Raw genomic sequence first — 22,706 nt, 5'->3', positions numbered from 1 at the left:
TGGTTAGTAATAAGTCAGAAAGTACTAAGGTGATGAAGGAGAAAATACAGCAGAGCGGCACTGCCCAGTCCACTGAAAGGAAATTGTGAAACTTCAGATGGTTTAAATGGTACATGCATCTCTAGTGAAATTGAAGCTCTAGCAGGACAAACCAGTCTGCTCTTCCAGTTTGTTGAGACATTTTAGGTGTGGGTTCAGATACTCGGGTCCCTAACTAGTCCATATGGGCTATCCTCTGTGGACTTGTGTGCTGTTCTCTGCTAAGTTGTTTGAGAAAGAGTTGAGTGGCAGCTGCAACAGAAGGCTTTGCACAAAGTATATCTTTCTATTTCTGGAGCATTCTTTGTCATTTTGTATTCCTTGATATACAAAGGGCTTTTTGTTTGTTTGTGTGTGTATTTTCTGGTTTGTAGAACACAAGTAAGTGTACCAGGCTTTACATCAAAATTCTGCAATTGGTAGGAATAGTCTAAACTGCACAAAATCAGCAGTTCCTCTGAAACTCTTCCATCAGCATTAGAAAAAAGACCAATGCAGTTACTGCTGCAAGAATGCCTACCTGTTTCTAACATATTAGGGTTACGTAGGTCACACGTGCGTATAACTCTCATGAGCTAAGTGTTACTGTGCTATGTCTGGTACCATGGTAGTTCCTTCAGAGAGCCTGGGTGACCTTCTGTGATATTCTGTTGTCAGGCTCCAAGAAACCTATGCTTTTATATGTATATATGTGTGTGTGTGTGTGTGTGTGTGTATTGTTCATCTATTCCCATCACTGAAGCTCTCCATACTGTTCTCATTGTTTTCTTGAATTCTGACAGGCTCACTTAATGCTTATTGCAAAATGTCAAACTGTTTTTTTTTTTTTGGTTCAATTAAGTTGTAATTTTACTTCTGGTCTTTATGTCAGATCACAGTTCAAAAAGAATGAAAGAATTATTATTGTCAGCATTAGAAACCTACCACTCTGATGAATTGAAAAGATAGTGGGGCAACAGCTAATCACTGTACGTGGTCAGACCTGTAGGGACCTTCATAGGGGTGGTATAGGAGGCAGGCATTTACAGTGCATGCCAGCCTTCTCCCCGAAGAGCTGCAGATCTCTGCTATACTGTCAGATTATATAATATACTTCTGTCTATATAATATACTATATAACACATTACTCTGTGCTTTTTCTGAGCCTACCATTGCACTTCAGCAGCTTGGCAGCTTCCTGATTTGCAAAGGTGAGTAGCCTAGAAGTGGATTATGAGTCTTATCATGAAGTTCATAAGGTAGCTGTAACCAAACCAAACCAAACATGGAAACTGCCATGTAAATGAAAGCCTACTTGTCAAAGAAGACAATTCTTCATTTCACAAAGATCTTTTTCATTTTATCTTATTAAGTCTCCTGTTCTTATATGCTCATTCTTAGGCTAGGATTTCATTGAATGCATATGTGAACATGATGTGCATTTTACCATTGTCCCTATTAAATGTGAACAGTAATTCCTGAAGTACATTATACTTCATCTTTTTGAAGAATTTTAAAGCTAGTGCTGTTAATGTGAAACAGAATCTTTGGAACAGATGGGAATGGTCAGGCACTCCGGAGCAAATATTTGGAACAAAAGCTTAATTACATGGATACCAAATTAAGGTATTTCTATAAACAGTTTTGGTATTTTTGACATGGTGGTAAAAAACAGAAAGAAAAGAGAAGCCAAATTAATTTAGGATCCAAAGTGTAGCTGCGGATAGATGCAGAAAGTTGACAGGTGAATGTTTTCCACAGTCCCAGAAGAGAAGGACTGAAGTGAACAGCCAAAATCATACTGATTTCTTTGGGAGCATGATCAAATCTTTAATTCATGAAAAACTCCTGTTTTGATTTTAATGAAAGTTACGTGACTTAAATCTTGTTTAATGTTTTGGAAGCACTTGGTAAGGTTTAAATCAAATACTAAGTTTTCTAGACTTTTAATAGCATTATTCTTCTTAGTGCTGCTGTTACCTCAGGGTATTTACTTTTGGCTGTTAGCACAGTGTAGAAATTGATACTATTGAGAATGAAATTGGCAAATCTTAAAACAGAATGTTTAGATCATAAACATTTTAAAATAGGACTCCATAAAAAAGATGTATATTTTTTTAATATGAAATGTTAGTTGTGTTCTTGGCAGGCTTTGCTTCAGAGGAGTCACATGCATTTCAAAGACCGTTCTGCTAGCCAGCTGCAGCCAAAAGATGATTTCAAACCAGTGGAGACCCAATTCCCTTTTCTCTTTTGCTATTTTTCTCTCTTTTTCTCTGTCTCTCTCTCTGCTGTAGAACGCTCTATATATCATACAGCTGAAGTGTAGCCAACCATGGGGTGAAAAATTCATATAACTAGTATACAAAACAGTGGAAAGAATAGAAACACTGACTAAAGATGCCAGTACTAGTCTGTACTTTAAGAAGTACTGTTGAAATATCTTTTCTTCAACAGTCTTCAAATCTTCAAACTTCAAAAACTGTTGAGTATTTTTTCAGAGCCAGTAGGATTGCACAAACTATATAGAGAATTGCTTATGTCTGCTCTGCACTTACTGTGGAGTGGAACAGTCAACTTTTTAGCAGTGACTTGATACATCAGTGCTACATGATGCCCCATATACTCCAGGGGTGTGCAGAAGATGATGAGTTCAGGATAACAGGACATGTTAATGGAGTGGATCTCTATCTATCTCAAAGAATTTATTCTCAGTGAAATGTTGATGTTTTATTGTGCTGCACGTGATATTTTTTTCATATTTGAAATAAATGTGTGAAGTAAAGGTTTTTAGAGCCTTTCTTTGAAAATGTGCCTGTGACTGAAGTTTGAAGTGACTATCAGTGAGAAGGTGAATGAAGAAGCAGTTCCAGAAACATATAGTGAAGATTCTTCCTTACCAAGTTTGGAACCAGCTGTGAGTCTCCCCCTTAGCCAACCCAAATCCTTCTTGTTTAAAGTTAAATGTCAAACTTTGGTTGATTTTAGGAGTGTGTACTTCAATGTAATTTCTTTTCCTTCCTCTAAAAAACAGAGATTAATACAAGGAATTTATTTTGTGTGTGCCCAGGTTAACGTCATCTTTGGCTGTCCAATTAGGAACTGGGCAAGAGAGCCCTGAACAACACAGAATTGTAAGGAAATTAACTTTTGGGGTTTATTAGCTTCAGTCATTATTTGTGATTTGCCACTGAGACAGATACTAGGTAAAATTGTATAGAAAAAAGATATTGTTACTTTAGAGATTTATCACAGTCTTCGTGGGCTAACCTGGAAAGTTTAATAAATTGAGTAGAAATAATTCCTATGATAGGATTAAGAAAAGAAAAAAACACCACTGCAACCAAAATCCAAATAACCCCAAACTTCTTAAAAGTTGAGTCTTTAGATTCTTATCTAGATATGCAGTAAGTGTCCTGGATTCAAAAATGGAGAGTATCTACTAGGTCCTATTCAAATATATAACATAGCAGATTAGAGATAAATATCATACTACGAAGAGAAGGTCATTGTTTTCTGAGCCGATGCCTTTAACTGAATGAGAAGGTAATGATGGTAAGAGAGACATCTACAGTCTACAGAGTTTTGTTGTTGTTGTTGCTTTTTTTTTTTTTTTTTCTGAATGATAATATTTTATCCCACTTTTAATATATGTTCCCCTTCAGGTGGCTCCATCAGCAGCAAGAATTATTGTCAGTTCTCTCATTTCAGTTTAAGTATGATGAAACATTCAAAAAGAACTGTAGTTGCTTTCAATATATAGTGTCTATTAGATGTCCCACAGGAGTTTAAAAAGGCAGTGAGAAAACTGTGACCCAGTTTCATGTCCTCCTGTATATTTGCCTTGCAGACCTGTATGACTTGAGATATTTATGTTCTTTGTAGCCTGTATGTATAATGGCCCTGGCAATAAGCAAAATATTAGCAGGAGCTTAAAACAGATAAGCTAATGGTTGTGGCTGGGGTTGGGATGTTTGTGTGTTTTTGAGAAAATCTGGGTAAAAGTGGTATTAAGTGCATGAGAAATACTGAAGGAAATTATAACAGATCTGCCCATTTGAACAGTTTGTGGGGATGTGTCCTCAATCATCTAGACAAAGTGAGCAAGTCCATTGCAGCCATTTTTATGTCTATGAAGAGTTAAACAATAAAGCAGAAATACATCTTCATGTTTTTGCTTAAAAAATAAAAGGGCTGGATTTCAGAAGGAGTTGTAAAGCTTTCAGCAAGAATCAGGCGAACACTACAGTAAAATGAAAAGCTGAAATGTGAAGAGTGCGTGATGTGAGATGCCAGCTCAGCGCTTTCAGGAGTCATGTACAGATCCCACTGCTCTGAGGAGAGGAGACCACCCCTGGAATCGCAGTGAACTGTAGCAGTTGCCGGCTGCTTTGCAATGTAAAGGAGTTATATAGCCTGACACCCCCCCACACATAGTTATGTCACCCGGTGGTAGTCTCTCTTAACACTTCTTCACTCTGGGGAAAACAGATGTTATTTACAAGTACTTCTGTTGGGGTGGAAAAATCACCTTACTATACAGATTCCAGCTGCACAAGGAAAACAGAAGAGTAAGAGAGTTCATACAGTAAAGGCTCTTTACTGAGGGTGTTTGTTTTTTCTCCTCTTTGTATAGGTTCAACATGGGAGAAAACATTACGGCAGATTGGTTTTGAAAGGTAAGCCATAAATTTGTTTCATTAACAGTGCAAAAAGAAAAGGAAGAAAAAGTGCATGGGCAAGTTTACAGAATTATTTATTTTAGCTGATCAAATGTATCTATGACCTCAGATCTAGAGAGGAAGTTATGCAGTATCATGCACATATATGTTCAGTTTCTCATTTTATGTCCTCTTCTGTTTTCCCAGTCTGTGATCTGAAGCAGCTTATTCACCATATGAACTTGGCTCACTATATTTTTCTGCTGGCGACTATATAGTGTGTTAGTATTAAAAAAGGTGACATGCTATTTGGGCAGAAGTCTTACTTATGAATGAAAATATTGCTCTCACTCGTATTATTTTTTCCATGAAACTTCTAACCTGTGACATATTAGTTGACAAAAGTAAATGAAGTTGAAAGAGGACCAAAGTTGGCAGAGAGCTGTTTAGCATCAGAGGAAAATTCAGAATTCAGCATTCCTCAAGTGCAAGAACTTCTTGCAGCCAAACTTAACCGCAAGGTCATCATACCAGAAACATATGTCTCTCCTGGAACTTAAACTAGGCCAAGCCCAGTAAAGAGTAATCTGGTGTTGAGGTTGAAATGCTCAGTCTCGTATTTATTCTTCTACAAATGGTAATCAGAAGATCTGTTCCACAGTTGAATAATGTTTTGCTGCTTTCCCTTAATAGAGTAGCTTGTAGCTGTACACAAGTGTGTTTGGATCTCTGTTGACTGGACAAAAAGGGATTTCCCTTTTCTGTGCTGCATGAGTGCATACTGTGCATACTGCCTAGGGCATCTCAGCAAACTCTAAAGATGATACATTCTTTCTGAAGCCAATAAATAGCCATATTAATCATATAAAACAGAAAATAACTACTTTCTTGCTTACTTTCTCACAAAGAGAAGGCAAGCTGCCTTTTTTCTTTTTTTTTTTTTCCCTCAAATTTACCATGCATAAAGTTTTTGTTACAATAAAACATAACTTAAGTTTCTGTTAAAAACAAAACTGATGCTTACGTTTAAGTACGCTAGCTCCTACTTGTAATTAAGATTATCGTATCTTGGCAGCAGTACATGAAAAGCTTTTTCTGTATCATCTGTTTGTAGAAGAATTCTGTTTATCTAACATCATTTGTATAATAATAATAATAATAAAATTTAATGCTTGCCTTTCTCTGATCTTTACCTAAAAATCTGGCACTATGGCTCTCTCTAAATAGCTTCCAGGTCTTAGGTGACTTGGAGACTTAGGAGACATAGGAGACACCCATCTCTCTGAAAGCACATCTGCTTGAAGTTTCTAAAGAGATGCAAGTGCCCTAATAATTTATAATTTTCTTTCTTTATAAGACCATTTTGAAAGCATCTATGCTATGGCCCCAAATGAGTATTCATGGGGTCTGCCTGGTTGACTTGTTCAGCTATTAGATTTCCATGTGAAATACTATATATGTCAAAAAAGAAGTCCTGCTTTTAACATAGTAGACATGTTACTACATAGAAAGATTATATTTTTTGTTCTCACAGTCATAAATAACTGTGAACATTGGTACATACTATTTTAGTTTTTCAAAGGAAATGTAGGAGGGCAAATAATGTTTCAATTTGACAAAGCTCTGTCTCTGTGAAATTTAGCTTTTCACTGGCACTGTGAGTAGCTTTGTAGCTTTAGAGGCTCTGGTTAGTTTAAAATTAAAACATTACAGAATAATAAAAGCACTTTTCCTCCTCCAAATAATGTGTAGAGGTCAAATTCATTTCTATTGTAAATCTCTTAATACCAGTACAGTCATCCCTGTAAAGACTTTGGCCAAACATTTTTAAACAGCCAAAAAGTTACCCATTTTGTTGCCGTATGTTTTTTACACAACTTGAAAATCCAGACGGCTATGGATTATTTACCATTTTGTAGCTATGCACAAATGATCTGAGGAAACATGGGCATTTTCATTTCACAGGTTCCTACCAGTCAAAAAACTTTTAAGACTGATCAGATCACCAAAAGAAAATATATCTTTACTACTATAAATGTAATAATTAATGTCTGGTTTCTTTTAAACCCACATATAGAAAACATAAGGCAGAGTCTTAATTGATTGAAAGGAAAACCATGATACCTCTTTGTTGCAGGATGATGGGAGGGGTTGTAGTTCATTTATGATTTGAGGTGATGCAATACCTAAAAAGCATCAGACAGAAATTTCTTAACTGTGACACTTCACTGGATGTCGTCCTTTTGGATGTAGAGTGTTTTTAACAACTCAGCAAAGCCAAATCTTAAATGAACATTACACATTCTCAGTTGCAAGGTTTAATATCATTGAGGGGTTCTTTTTAATAAGTTCTGCTTTTTTTCAATTTGATTTCTTTATGAGCATCAGCATATCATACATTTCAGAAGGATACTATGGTAAAATGTCAATTCTTTCATTGCCCTATTCTTTTAAGATTAAGAATTAGCACCTGCTAGCTGCTTTTCTCAGTCAGAATGGGGGGGGAGGTCAGGGTGAAAGCAATTTTTAGGAATAGTAGAGTGAATTGATATCTTGGGTCTGCAGTTTGAAACTTCCAATAAAAAACAGTCAATTTATTTAAGCAGAGCTTATTAGGAGTTTTATTTGTGGCTTATTAGAAAGCAATTTCCAAACTATGAAATGTTTCAAAACAAGGGGAACTCACAATACCTGTGCATGTGCAATGTACGCACCACATGAAATACAGAGAAATCTTAATGCGCAGCTGAGAAGCCTGCCTGAGAGGAGACAAATATTTAGAAAAGTTTACTCTGCAGATCCCAGTATTTCCATTCCAGTTTAAATGGAAGAAATAGCTGATAGTACTGCACCTTGGGAGGTTGTCAGCCTGGACTAACTTTAACTGAAGCAGCACATAGCAAAGATGTGGTGAAAATTTGAAAGTACTTGGCTAGATATAATCATAGAAGAGAAAGTATTTTCATATCAGCTTTTACAGAGATGAAGAAAAAAGAAAACAACAACAACAAACTTCTTTGAACAGGTGGAACAATTAAAGTTTGTGTTTGTTTTTGTTTTGTTTTGTTTGTTTGTTTTTAAATAACAACTCATCTTCTTAATTGTATTTTTGACACAAGTGTGAAGTGAGTATATCACAGTAGCAAGTTGACTAACAGATCCACGAGTAATATATATACGAAGTCTGCTGTATAGTGGTTTGTAGCAGTATGTGCTTAGTATATTGTATTTGATTGCTTAAGATCAGAATTTCTTAAAGGAGTGGTTTCTTAAGTAAATGAAGTGTGACACATTGCTATATGTAATACTTGGATGCAGTGCACTTAACTTTCATTCACATAAGTAGGAATCCCAGATCTGCAGATCTGGGGATTTTTCTGAGGATGTATTGTTACATGTTTTCCCTAGTCTTACTCTCCTCGGTAGGCATCTCTTTATAGCCAATGAGAGAGACTGGAAAGTAGGCTCTATGTATTATGTCTGATCCTGTACTCATATTCTCATATTCTCCTGTTCTCGTATTCTGTGTATCAACACTAAGAAAAGAAGCAGCAGCATCGTTTTGCTATTTGAAAACATATCCTCTGCAAGCTGTTGTCTTAGGCACACCTGAGTCAGCTCTGAAACGTCCACAGCATTTAAATGTTTTGTTTGAGCAAGGATATTCTTATGCCAGGAGGAAGCAAGATACACAAAAGGAAAGCCATTGAAAGTGATGTCCTAAAGAGGAATATGTCTTTGCTTAAAAACTGAAAAATTCATACAAAATGTTCTTCTAAACAAGCCGTTTTAGAGTGGATTGAGGGGCAGGAAGAGATGTGGAGACTCATTCTACATTGTGGAAAATTCAGCCTAGATAATATAAAGGCTATGTCATCACTGCTTTGTGGTTACATTATGTTTATTCTGCAATAGTATAGTGTTTGCATTTCTGTTGTCTTCATATCCTGAACACCACAGAGATACCAAGAGATCTGATGGATAGGCTTTTATGTAAGCATTACTTGTTAGCTGAGCATGCTGCTTTTCAGTGCTAGAGAAATTAAAAATGCTGGAGCTTGAGTAAAGTAGCTTTATGTCCAGGAAATGACTAGAGTTAAGAGCTTTGCAATTACATGGAGTGTATCTGGGTTTGATAGATTTAAATGATTGCTATTGATTGTTTTTTGAGAAATTACAAATAAGCTGATTGTAGCAAAGTATAGTAGCCATCACCTTTGTCCAATACAATCTTGACTGCAGTTCCTACTGCAATTTCTACAGAAAGTTTTGAAGAAATTTGGAGAGTTACTAAAAATGTTATGCTGTGTTATGCTGTCCTACAAGAAACATGCTTTAAAATGTTGAGTATGTGTAACATCTGCACATTATACAAACTGTCATCTTACACTGTATCTTCAAGCTTGCTTGAATACTGAAGAACTAAAGCAAGTAGATTTATGGATAATTAGGATGTGTTGTGTTTTTTTGTGCTTTTTTTTTTTTTTTTTTAGCCACTGTTCATCGTTGATGCATGTTTAGATGACACCCAGATATTCATGAAAATGAATTGTGGAAAGCTCTGCTCTACTTTGCTCTATATATGACTAAAAATGTTTTTCAGAAATCATTGTTCATCTCAGTGGCTTAAAGCTGTTTTTCTTTTCAGCCTATGTTGGACCCAGTGAAAATGGCTCATTCAAATATGACTAGCTAGTGGTTAGTTATGAACAATTAACAGTCACTGTGCTTGTTTCCTGTGTACTCTGGCAATGAAAATAAGAGAACTGAATGCACAAAGCCTGTTAAAATTCCAAAGCAGAAAGTATCAGGTCAGTCATTGAGCTAGCCTTCTGCTGTAACTCAGCCCATAGTGTCTTCTCACCTCATGGCTGTGGTGAGACTCAAAGCATGGAGGCTGGAAAGAGCAACAGCTAGGTTTGAGGAAACTGCCACTTCTGCACTGCAGAAAATTAAAAGAGAAAGAAGGTCTTTTTTTTGTTTTTTAATCTAAATTTCTTTAATTTGAGCTACCAGATCATGGAGCTTACAGCCTTGTCAAGTAGATTACAGAAATGTCTTATTTTATAATGTATTTATTGAACTAGAAATGATCTGATCATTTTAAAACTTTAAACAAACTTCTTAAAACTCATTGTCCTGCAGGTTTTCTATACTTCCAATCTTCCTCTTATTACTATTCTCTGAGTTGTAATTTCTAATGTAACTATGGACTACTCACCTGCTAACAGTGCATCCATTCTCTTTTCACATTTGTCCCTGTGGTGTCTCTCTCCTGTATAATGCTTTACATTAAGGTTCCACAAAATGAAATTAAGAATGATTTAGTAACTGTTATTATATGTTAAGTAAATACAAAATGTTTGAAAAAAATATGGATTTGAAGAATAACGTGTGGTTATTACACTTTTGGCAATATTTGATAAGTATGTTTCTCATAATAAATAGCTATTTCAATGACACAGAGAAAAGAACATTTGAACAGTCATTTCTTAGTAAAATCTAATTATCTGTATTAAAAAACAAGTGTTCTATACTGAATGCATAAGGTTTGTTTGGCTGATTGCTTCAAAGTGATCCTTAATCAACTGTTATTTTGATGGTATGCAACAATTTCTTGTTAATTTGAAATTACATGCTTAGATATTCAGAAGTTGACTCTGGCTCTATATAATTTTTATGTGACATGACTGCAGCACTTGTACAGAAGCAATATTTATTTAGAAAATGCAACACATAGCTTTTCTGATTCTGGCTAAAGGGATGCTGATTGCGATTGACACTGAAAGCTGCTCCTGTCTGTGTATTGACTTGTGTGCTGCTTCTTCTTCTTCTTCTTTTTTTTTTTTTTTTCTTTTTAAATCCTTCTACTATTTCTGAAGAAGAAAATGTTAGGTTGGGACTGGTAGCTATCACACCTCAAGAAAAAGAAAAGGTAAGGAGGTAGGAGCAGGGAAGGGAATAAGACTGTCAAGGAAAGACAGCAGAAGTGAATCCATCCCTATGTCATGGCTAGTCCCTGGATAGATTGGCTCCTATTGCTATATATTGCAGATCTTCTGTGTATTTCAATAACTCCTTCAGTTACTCTTCAGTCACAAAGTGATAAGGAGGACAACCCACATCACTTTTCCCTGAAGCAAAATAAACACAACAGTTCCACATGCCACAGGTAAGGAGACAGAACATTCCCAGCAGAAGCCAGGAGCAAGCTAGCTGTCATCGCCAAGAGATGCTTTTTTGTTCCTACGTAGGCCTCTGAATGTAGACGGATGTCTGCTTTTGCAGCTGCTCCACATATGCCCCTGCTCGGTCTAGCCAAAAACATTGTGTATATCTTCCCTACCCCTTGCAGAGACTGAGAACTCAATTTCCTAAACCACTCATGATGTGTGGTGAGCGCTGGAATCCAGACACATCAGAGACACTTCTCAAGCACCTCCTTCAAGGTCTAGGTTGCTAATTATGAGACTACTGGTGATTTGTTTTCCCTCTTTCCCCCATGCTTGGATTGCTTGTAAATTGTTGTGATATTTGATTGGTGCTTGGCCAGAGTTTCTCTGGGTGACATGTAAAGAATAAACAGAAAGAAGAGAATACCACTGGATTCTATAAATATTTATTATGCACAATTCTGGCTTGGAAATCCAAACACCATATGGTTTTCTATAGTGGCATCCCCCACTTCTCCCCACACTCTCCAATGATTTAGTAAAAAGAATAAATATATGTTTGAAATATAGTCTTATCCTGATAGCTTGCTCCATAATTTCGCGAACTTTCTTCACATATATCTGAATCCTACAGCCCTTTCTTGGACAAAGCTCCCATTGACATCACTTTGGGAGTGTTGCCTTGGCCAGGGGCTGTGAGAGACGGCAGGGTTTGATCCTGCAGAAGTTATTTTAAAAGAAACAGTGCAGTCTCACCGTGTTTGGCAGACGTTGCGTAATTTGAGTTTGGGAAGACAGGGAGAAATGGGTGCAGTGGTACAATTGGAGGGACTTGGGGAGAGCCCTACAAGACACCTTTCCCGCTTTTTGAAAAACAAACAAACAAACAAAACAAAACAAAACAACCCTCTAGCAGCCTGTGCAACTGTTGTGGTCTCCCATCCCACAAAGAAGCTAAGCAAGTGCTTAAGCATCCAGGTACTCCCTGACTTCATCAGGGTTCCTTGAGCTCCTCAGGTCAAGTGCTGACATGCTAGGACTCGCAGGTGACCCCACTTTATTGTCCTCAAGGTTTCCCAGGCAGGTAGCTATACTCTGCATCTGCGGAGCCTGGACTTGATTAACCCTATATACTCTTCCCTATATACTCGATGAACCCTATATAACCCTTTATACTCTTCCAGATGATATCTCAATTTTTAGTCATTTTACTCTCTGCCTGTTATTTAATTGATAGTTAGGGATATAAGGGTAGAGAAGCACATCAGAAGGGCTTCAAACTACAGTGCTTCCCTTCCTTGAAGGAGCAATGGCCAACAGGTGAGGTTGGCTTCCCATGTACACACACTCATCTCAATGCAAAGTGCAGCACATGGTCCTGAGCAATGAGAAGCCAGGGAAACTGAGGTTGCTTTCCTTCCCTTATTTTGTTATTTTGTGGTGGTGACTGTGGAATTTGTGCATGTGTGTGTTGAAGCATTCATGTTGTTTATAGTGTGGGAAATGGGGAAGAAATGTGTTTTCAGTTTAATCTGATATATACTGCATGCCGAAGTTTCTATCCTAAATTGAGTTTTCTTTGCTGCTCTGATGAAAAGTGAGACTTTGAAAGAAAAGTCCGGATTACACAGAAAGCCAGAATAAAATTGCATTATATTTTCAAAGAACAAACCTATTGTTTAAAAAGTTATGAACAAATGGTTGTGTTTACATATATATATATATATATATATATATATATATGTAATACTGTGTAAGCTAAAATATTTTGGTCAGTATTACATACTGAAATAGAAACAGATCAAATTTAGTTTTAAATGACTAACTTCATGGATTTCATTGCAATATCCACTTCTATTCAAAGATTGCTGTAAGCACCTATGTTGTCCATTATATTCACACAAATTACTTGAGTAAAGATTTTTCTGATTGCCTGCTAACAAACAATACTTTCAATATCTTGTATTTAACATGTTGTTGTAGAGTGTAAAGTAGCCTATTTTTTTGTGTGTCACTGAGAAGGAAATAATTTCAAGACACCCTCCAGACATGCCCCCGCCCATGCAGTGAAACGTGAAATGAGGTCAAAGTGAGTAAGTCCCCCTTCTTGGACTGTTATCCCATTTACCTTTTCCTTGTCAGTGTGCCTTAATAGCTGTGATCTGTGAGGAATTTCTGCTTCTAACTCAAACCTTGGGCTATATCCATAAAGCCTGGCAGTGTTATGAACTAGTATAGTATTTATTAGCAGTAACACTTTCTGTGTCAAGTGAGATTACCCTTTTCTCCAGGGGTAAACGCCTCATGTGTCACAGAAATAATTTTGAGACACTGTCTTAGAAGGTGATGAATCTTCTGTTTATTACAAGATATGGATTATATTCTGTTATTTCCTTTCTTAAACTTTTAAAACTTTTCAATGTACTTTTTAAACTCTAGCTAACTTTTAAACATAGTCTGACTTTTGACAGATATCATTTGCATAATTTTTTGCAATGTACTATCCTACCTTCTGCAAAAGGAACACATTTCTTTTTAACAGTCATGTCACATGGTATTTTTAAGATAATGCTGTTGATGTATTTGTGTTGCACACCAGTCAGGTGGTAAAAAGAGTTTCACCAAGTGAGACTTCTTTTGCAGAATGTTTTCTGGAGATGATGTCCATATGCCTAGAACACTTAGACTATGAATTATGAATTACGTTTTTACTTACTGGCTTTTCTCAAGGCTGTCCTTATTTAATAAAAAAAAAAAAAAAAAAAAAAAAAAGTAGTAAAACTATCTATTTAGATGAAAGATGTAAACATTCACTAAAATTAACTTGATTTGTTTTGAGCAGATTTAAGAGATTTTCTAGTTCTTAATTCCCCATTTTTCTGTTTAAGCAATTATCTTAATTGTAACATAAACAATCTCTACCTAAAATAATTATAGTAATCATAACTATTCTCTAGAGTACATCACCATAATACGCAAAGAAGGTATTTCCTCTGCACTGATTGCAGCTACTTTCACACCTTCTCTCTAAACAGCATTGAAAGTAGTAGTGTGAACTCTAAGTGTCTGAACACACAGTTCTTAATTGTATAAGCAGTTCTGTAGACTTCAGTGATATATCTCACAACAGTAAACATGAAGAATCCAGGGCATAAACTAATTGTTAGCAACATAAATAAATTAATTAAATTTTGGGGTATCTTGTAGACTTTCTAGAATTTAGAGAATTTTATATGCTCCAATTTAGTGAGAATATAGAGATTAAAAATCCAAGGTGGACATCATACCAGGTAGTTCAGTGGAAAATCCGTGCTCTGTTTGTGTAGCAAAAAACACATTGTGTGACCACTGCATTCTAATCTTCTGCATGCATATGCTAAGAGTCAAGAAGGCACTTACAGGAAGCATGAGTTTTGCTTCCTCATAAGCCTCCTGTCCACCTACCAAAAATCTGGTATGCAAGCATCCTGGAGACTGATCTCTTGCACACAAATGATCCCTTGCACACCAACAATCTCTTAGTTGTGTGATATACCTATGTTAAATCTCAAATTCAACCATGTGTAGATGAGAAGCACCTCGGTGTTAATTACAAGATGCTTTGTGATAGTCAGGCCTTTTCATTTGTCTCTCTGTCTGCCTATCTATCCTATCTATTCATTAATTTTCCATAGTCAGGCCTGATAGATCAAATACTAAAATGTATCTCCAGGTGCAATAGAGGACTACCAGTGTATATTTGCTAGTGATCCTCCTTCCTCACTAGAAACTGTTTTACAGAGATTTGCAAAGATATCAGGACTGTGTGATCCTAGTTATATTTCAATTTGCTGAATTTGACAAATAAGTAGGGTTGTGACGAGCTGACTTCATGTGCAAATAAAAAAATAAAGAAATAAAAAAAATGAAGGGGGTGCTCTTGGAGTCTGGGAACATTAGAAATCAAACAATTCAACATTCTGAACTATTTAAAGGCATCAACATAATATCTTTCAAGTGCTTGAGTCACTCTGGGAATTGAGTTTGTAACTCAAGAATCCTTGTGACTCTTGAACATTTTATCTGTAATCTTTGTTGAAAGTGCTGGGAACTTAGCTGAATCAACTCTTCTTCTTGTAATGTGCTAAATGAAAATGTTATTCAAATACATTTCTACTGCAATATTTCAAAAGCCAAAAATCCACTAATCACTTTCCTAGTTCTTTTTCTTGACAAAAAAGATGCACTTTTGCTGAACATAGTCTTTGCCTAGTCTTATGCTTCCTGATATGCTTGTTCCTAATAAAATAACGGTTTTACTACATTTATTGTTACTACTATCATGCTTGCATAAAAAATTTAAATAGGAAATCCTACTGGGGAGAAATCCTTGTAAAACTTCTTCTCTTGAGCTGTGCTGTAGTTAAGCATCATAGAAACTTTATAGTTACCTTTTTTCAAACCACACCTTACTTTCCCAAGCATCCAGCTCCATGGATATCTTTTGGGAAATGGAATAATTCAATAGCCCATGAAAACGTAGGAGTCAATGGCTTACCCTGTGCTTCCAGTCTTAAAAGTAGGTTACTAGAGTAATTTGGATTAAAACAGAAATTCAAATTTTGCACCTTAGGACTATCTCAAATTACACTCTTTTTGTTAAATTAAGAGCAGACGTCATATAGAGAAGTCAGTTTAGGAATGGGAAGTGCTGAGTTTTCTAGTGTGGCATTATAAATCTATAATTTTGATCCCAATGAAAATTTCAATTTCCAGACAAACTGTCAATATGTATAATTTCTGGAAACCTGGCCACTTCTTTAGAACTCTGTTTGAAAAATGTGATTTTTAAAAATTATTTTCTAAAATGCTTTTATTTTCCTGCCAGTAAAGAGGTATCCGGTACTAAATAAACTCGGAGGAAGATAACAAAGACATATATGTTTCAGTACATTATATTGCCTAGCATCCTATAGAATCACAGAATCATCTAGGTTGGAAGAGACCTCCAAGATCACTGAGTCCAACCTCTGACCTACCACTAGCAAGTCCTCCACTAAACCATATCACTAAGCTCTATGTCTAAACATCTTTTAAATACCTCCAGGGAAGGTGACTCCACCACTTCCCTGGGCAGCCCATTCTAATGCCTAACAACCTTTTCAGTAAAAAAATTCTTCATAATATCCAACCTCCCCTGGTGCAACTTTAGCCCATTCCCCCTCATCCGGTCACCGGGCACATAGGAGAATAGACCAACCCCCACCTCGCTACAGTCTCCTTTAAGGTACCTGTGGAGTGTGATCTTCCTTTTCCCTGTTCTATTGATTTTTTTTTTTTTTTTCCAGATATAAAGAATCCTTTCAGTATTTTTATTTCAGTATTTTCTGCTATTGACAAACTTCCAGTGGTGAATAAATACAAAAGAATCAGATGGCTAAAATAGAATAGAATAGTTAAGTTGTAAAGGACCTTCAAAGATCCTTGAGTCCAAGTGCCTAACCACTTCAGTGCTAAACAAAAGATGAAGTTTGTTATTGAGGGCATTGTCCAAATGCGTCTTGAATGCTGACAGTCACTGGGCATCAACCACTTCTCTAGAAGTACTCATGTATAGCTTTGAAGTGAAACGGTTTAAAAGTGATGTTATTTTTTCTCTTGGTTTCTAACTTTTAAGAGTGAAATTTCTTCACGTTTCAAAGATTTTTTTTTTATTATTTTTTTTTCTTTTTCTCACCATGAGGGCTGAAAATGGATACTCTTTTGTAAGGAAAAGCTAATGACTGTCTCAGTCACATGGCTCCAGAGGGTGAAACTTCAACAGCACCCTGGCTTGTATAAGAAGCAGTGTGGCCAGCAGGGCTAGGGAAGTGATTGTCCCCCTGTACTCGGCTCTGGTGAGGCCGCACCTCGAGTAGTGTGTTCAATTTTGGGCCCCTTGCTACAAGAAGGACATCGAGGTGCTCGAGTGAGTCCAGAGAAAGGCAATGAAGTTGGTGAGGGGTCTGGAGAATGAGTCTTACAAGGAGTGGCTGGGGGAGCTGGGTTTGTTCAGCCTGGAGAAGAGGAGGCTCAGGGGTCAACTTATTACACTCTACAGGTACCTTAAAGGAGGCTGTAGTGAGGTGGGGGTTGGTCTGTTCTCCCACGTGCCTGGTGACAGGACGAGGGGGAATGGGCTAAAATTGTGCCAGGGGAGGTTTAGGTTGGATATTAGGAAGAACTTTACTGAAAGGGGTGTTAGGCATTGGAACGGGCTGCCCAGGGAAGTGGTGGAGTCACCATCCCTGGGTGTCTTTAAAAGACATTTAGATGTAGAGCTTAGGGATATGGTTTAGTGAGGACTGTTAGTGTTAGGTCAGAGGTTGGACTAGGTCTTGGAGATCTCTTCCAACCTAGATAATTCTGTGATTCTGTAGGGTGCTTGGTAAAGCTCTGGCAACTAAGTAATGTTTAAGCTGTGAAAGATCCTTTTGCAACAGGAAAGATCCTAATTGTGCAACTACTCCTCAGTCTTAATGGGGGAATGGTTTTAAGTTACCTTGTCTCCAGTATACTTGCCTGAGTTTTGCATTATGAGAATGAAAGAAACAATTGCTCGATACCTGATTCAACTGCAGACAACCAAGGGTGGAAATGGTAGTACAGTTCTTATGTTTGTTCCATGTTGCTGCAAACAGTAGTGTAATCTAGCTTCTTCTCTGTCATCTCTTCTTCCCTCCCCCCCCCCCCCCCATTGTCACTGTAGTGACATGAAGTTTCTTTCTTCTGCTTCAGCATGTAAAAACCTACTTTGATTACATTCTATTTAATTGCTGTCTTCATGTAGCTTAAACATATGTGTGTTTGCCATCAGACTACATCCTCCTGCTATGTGTTGACATTAGCAAGTGATCACACAACTGAAAGATTCATTGCTATAGCAGATGCAGTTGTGAATTAACAGTTGAATGAGCTGTCACTTTTAAACTGAAAACTCATCATTAAAGAGAATAGAGCACCTGGATGCAAAAACTAAGGATAAAGAGTCATACAGTGATACAAAACTGAAGCCTGACATAATTCAAATGTGAAAGAATACATTTGTGAATTCTATAATAGGATTCTTTCATATTTGTGTAGTAATTATCTTCCAGCTAATAACATGTAAGTAAAATACTGATTAGCTGTTTACTTAAAGCATGTTCATCATGATATATTCATTGCTACAGCCTCATTGTGTATTTCACAATCATAAAACATATTTGAAGTGTTGTCTCTTTCTTGACAGCTCTGGAAATACTACTGAGAATGACTGGAAAACCAAGAGAAATGAAATAAAGACATGTAAAGAAGAAAGTATCTGAGTGAACAGAAAAATTAGTACTGGGAAAATAGTGACATAATGTGAAAGAGTAGTGTAATTTGGTGAATAATTAATCAGAAAAAAATAGAGGCAATAAATGAGGTTTCTTTTTCAGAAAATAACATTTGTGTTGAAAAATTAATCTAACCCCGGAAGAGAGCTTTATAGTGTAGGGTTTTTCCCATTTTTCTGACATGAGTAAATGTTCTGTGCTGACTCTTCCAAGCAGCCAGTAAATATTCTTTTCCATATGCACATGAGAAAAATGGAGCGGAGGTTAACACCCCCGGTTCACTGGGGACTTGTGTGGCCTCTGCACACTGTCAGAATGCAAAGGAATATATACTGTTATTGTGAAATGTGGAAGAATTATGTGAACTTACTGAGAAGCCAAGATTTCCCTTCATGGGCTACCATTCAGAGGAGGAAAAGACTTGTGGGAGGAAAGAAGAGATGCAGGACTTGATGCTGACATCTGCTCCAGTTCAGTGCTTCTAGAAATCAGATCAGTCTGCCCCCATATTTCATTTCCTTCTTTAATCTTGACCAATAATTTATAATTGGTATCAGCTGATCATCTGGCACTCTTTTGCCATGGCAGAATGAATGAGTAGGAGCTTTATCCTCCTACTCTTTATTGTCCAAGAGATGATAAAACTTTGAAAGACAAAGTTCTCTATTAATTTTTAATACCGTCTCTGAAACATCCTCCTAGTTGACCTCTTCTCATTATTTTTGGAATGCCTTCAGAGACAGGATACAAAGTGTCTTCAAGCCCTGCTTCAATTCTGTGTCACTTTTGACATCAGTCCCAGGCTGTATGGTATGGTTCCTGCAAAGGGAAGCACGCTCAGAGATAGGCTATGTCATGTGAAATTGCTTAATTGATCCACTTACTCTAAATACTAATCTAAATGTCTTAAGATCAAGAGTGAGCAAACTGTACAGTGTGCAGCAGAATAATGAAGCCTGTGGATTCTTGTGGATTTGTCTTTCTGGATTCCTTGTTTTCTTAGGTAACCCACCCACTTGCATGCCTTGTGTCATGTAGTAAGCCTTGTTTTGGGGTAGAAAAATGTTTTAGGAATCCATACAAGCTGAGATAGAGCGTTTTTAATTGCAGGCAGTATCATTATGACTTTTTTTACCCGGCATATCTGCTTTTTTCAAATCAGTATTCTAGGTCAGGGACTTAGACTGCTGGAGAGGAGTTCCTGAGTCAGAAAAAGCGCATACACTGCCACATCCCTTTGTGAACTCATGCTTATTGACGAGACCTTCTGTTCCAGCTGCTCCTTCAGTCCTGTCTCCTCTCTGGGACTTGCTTTGGCAATGCTGGTGTTTTGCAGAAATGGTCAGTACAATCCCAACAGAAGCAGTCAGGGAGGCTTTTGCACCATTCACATTCCTTTTATTAGGAGAATATAAGATCTTGAGATACAGCAGTGTAAATCAAACTTACTTTCTGCTAACTTTTCTACTATAAATTTACTTTCTGCTAACTACTGCAACACATGTGCTGTCAGCAGCCCAATGAGGTTAAAAAGGAATGAAGCTTAAAGTTGAGCAGAGACTTTTTTGATATCATAATAAGAAAATAATAAATTTCTGCCTCATTGAAACCAAAAGCTGTAGTCCTGAAAAAATGGACATTTACTATTTTAATGTAATTTCTAAGGATGTGCTACAATGGTTTAAGTGCTTTGCCCAAAGAAGAGCAACCTGATTCGTGTCACCTACAGACTAAAGCAAGATGGGTCAAGTGAATGAGTATCATGAAATTGAGGGAAGGAAGTCGTGACAGAGCAGTCGCTCTGAGATATCATAGTGTTAGATTTTATACCTCAGATATATTTTCCTTGCTAGCTGTGAGTAAGAAGAAATTTTCTCTGCATCTGGATAATTGTATAATTTCCATTGGATTCTTGTACCCCCAGAGCACGTGCCATTGTGTCATATTAATCTGATGGTCTGGGCTGGCTCAACAATTGCTTAAGATCCTCTCAGAAGTCATCTCAATTCAGTAGGAATCTATTTGTCTAACTGTTTGTGTTAGGTTTTTAAGTCACTCATTTCCTGCCACCCCGTCTGCTTATTTTCTTTTCAGCTAAATTAATTTCAGCTAACTTTTCTCATGCTTTTTAATCCAGGGATTCAAAGGAAACAAACATCAGATAGAAGGTATTTTATGGCCTGTGTTGTTTGAACACTTGAATTGTTAGACTGTTGTCAGTGTTTTTCTTGGCACAGCCCAGCCTCCTGCAGTACAGTGGTAGCTGGGAGCAATACAGTGGTAAACCCACCAGCAGCCGAATGTGAGCCAGTCTTTGTTTTAATCTGGAGAGCAATCAGCATTGCAATTAGTATCCAAAAACTCTCTAGGACACATGCTTAACTGTTTGGCTTTGTGTTTTATTTTGTTTTTGTTGGTTTTTGTTCATGAATAAATCATGTGAGACCTCCAAATAGTAATTGGCTCATGAAGCACGATAAAGGCTGTGGCTGACAGAGTGCTAGTGCACTGTGTAGGGGGGGATGAGCGGGCTGCTGTGAATAAAAGTGAGAGCACTCAACTTGATGTTCTCTTTTCTCCATTTGGTTCTGAGCAGTCCTCTCCTTGTTGATGCTTGGGCAAGGCAGGAGTCTTCCACATGGGTAAAATGCTATCACAGTTGGCTCCTACACCTGAAGGGGGTCTTTGGCTGATGCCTATCCCAGCCATTGATTAGGTAGCCTTGAGCAGTGAAGGGAATTAGTCCTCTCCTTTCCCACATATACATGGGGTATTTACCACCTGGGATCTATTTTATCTGTTCCATCTTAAGAAAAAATAAGAAGTTTTATTTCTTATATCTCAGGGCATCACTACATTTAGTTTGCCATACATTTCTACTGCTGTTTTTCAATCTGATGCTGTAGAACTGCACAGAATTGCATCAAATGTAAATCAGGATGTTTCTTCTGGCCTGTTTCAATGGAAATCAGCTGGGTGGTAGGGGAGTGGGAGCTGTGTGAGCACCTTGCCTCACAGACGTGCAGCACACATGCTCCTTGTGGCTGGATCCTTCTTTCAGAAGCAGTCATGTGCTTTTGCCTCTAAACCACTGGGATTTTCTGGCAATGACAGTAGGAATGGTGAGCTCATTGCCTTCTGTCCTGTCTTTGTGGTTGTTCCCATCCCTGTCGCTGTGACCCTTAGTTTTTTTTTATTATTATTATTATTATTTTTTAAGTTAGGAATGGTCAAGTGGGTGCAGAGGGGTCCCCCAAGCTCTCAGTGAAATGCTGTGGGCACTCCAGCTTGGACCATGGTATTTCCTAGTGGCTGCGTGTCTTTCCTTTGTACTGAGGATAATCTGGCTTTGTAAAATGACAGTAATTTACAGTGTCACTTGCTATAAGTGGGGAAAATATCTGCAGCTGACTGGAAAATTTAGATGTGTCTTTTATTTTCTGTGAGTATATTATATGCTGGCTGTAGAACGAAATAAAAAGTAGTAGGAAATGATGATCTGTTTGCGCTCCAACCAGTGAAAGCTGCTAAGAGAGGGAGCAAATATGTTTTGAAATAATCACGGAATGTCAGCCTGCTTCAGTCTTTTCAGCACTTTGTTTTTGTCAGGAGTGTTGTGGAACATATGGATATCTGTATGCCTTTATATAAACAGTTAGCTGTCATTCACCAAGTATTTATGAGCATTGTGGACAGACTGATTTAATTGTGAATGTTTTGCAGTGATCAATGAATCCTGAATTAGTGCTTTGGCCAAATCCACACACAAAATGTGCGTAAGTGAGAAGCAACTCAGAAGTATATGTACTTGCAATAGAAACTCTCTTTAAAGATTTCAGACCAAAATGTCCCTAAAGCTGAGGTGTCCTCTGCATTCCTGCTCACTTTGGCTCTGCCTCCATCCAGGATCACATTCCCATTTTGACCTGAAATAATTCATGCTGTGGATTGGCTTGTCATTTCCACACAGTTAAGGGGGTTGGCACACACCGCGCCATGGGTGTGGATGGGAATGTGCTCACTTCCTCCTTGGCTGTGCAACCTCAGTCTTGCTGCACGTTTGGAGCTGTGGGACACGGGCAAAGCAAGCTTTATGTTGTACTGTCACGAGTCTGGCAGTAGCACAAGTGAGTGCTTTGCGTGATAGCTGCTAAATCCCTGCTAAATTTTATACCTTGTGTGTGCTGTACTGGGCAACCTGGAGTTTGACCTTTGTTAGAAGATCAATGAAGAACCAGAAACAGTGGATGCTTTCAAAAAGAAAAATTGGCATAAACAAGCTTTTTAAATATTGCACATATCCATAATTTTTTAATGTTGAATGTTTTCTGCAAGCAATGAAGTACCAAAATCTTGGCATGTGCATTTAGTTTGAAATAGCTGTGCTGTCTCTGCATAGCAGTGTTTGGAAAGCAAATGTTTGGTTAATATGTGGTTAAGCACTTTTGCAATACAGAAAGTGTTCTTCATTGCAGGGTATTTGTCCTGAGAAAGTGAAGTGTACTTTTGGGTTTTGA

At 37.5% G+C, this 22,706-nt stretch overlaps 1 protein-coding gene across 10 annotated transcripts in view; it reads left to right on the top strand.

Moving 5' to 3' along the window:
• The window catches only part of PIEZO2 (piezo type mechanosensitive ion channel component 2), a 310,777-nt gene that overhangs the window by 138,900 nt on the left and 149,171 nt on the right, over positions 1 to 22,706 (top strand). For 9 of the 10 annotated variants that reach the window (XM_068671657.1, XM_068671651.1, XM_068671648.1 and 6 more), the window contains one exon: positions 4,655 to 4,697. The exons of the other annotated variant lie outside the window; for it this stretch is intronic. In XM_068671657.1, coding sequence (XP_068527758.1) covers positions 4,655 to 4,697 — 43 coding nt within the window. The remainder of the gene's footprint in view (positions 1 to 4,654; positions 4,698 to 22,706) is intronic. 10 annotated transcript variants of the gene reach the window in all.

Source organism: Anas acuta, chromosome 2 (genome assembly GCF_963932015.1).
Source record: "Anas acuta chromosome 2, bAnaAcu1.1, whole genome shotgun sequence".
NCBI lineage: Eukaryota > Metazoa > Chordata > Aves > Anseriformes > Anatidae > Anas > Anas acuta.
Note: the sequence above shows the minus strand (reverse complement) of the source record. Positions and strands in the feature narration are given on the sequence as shown.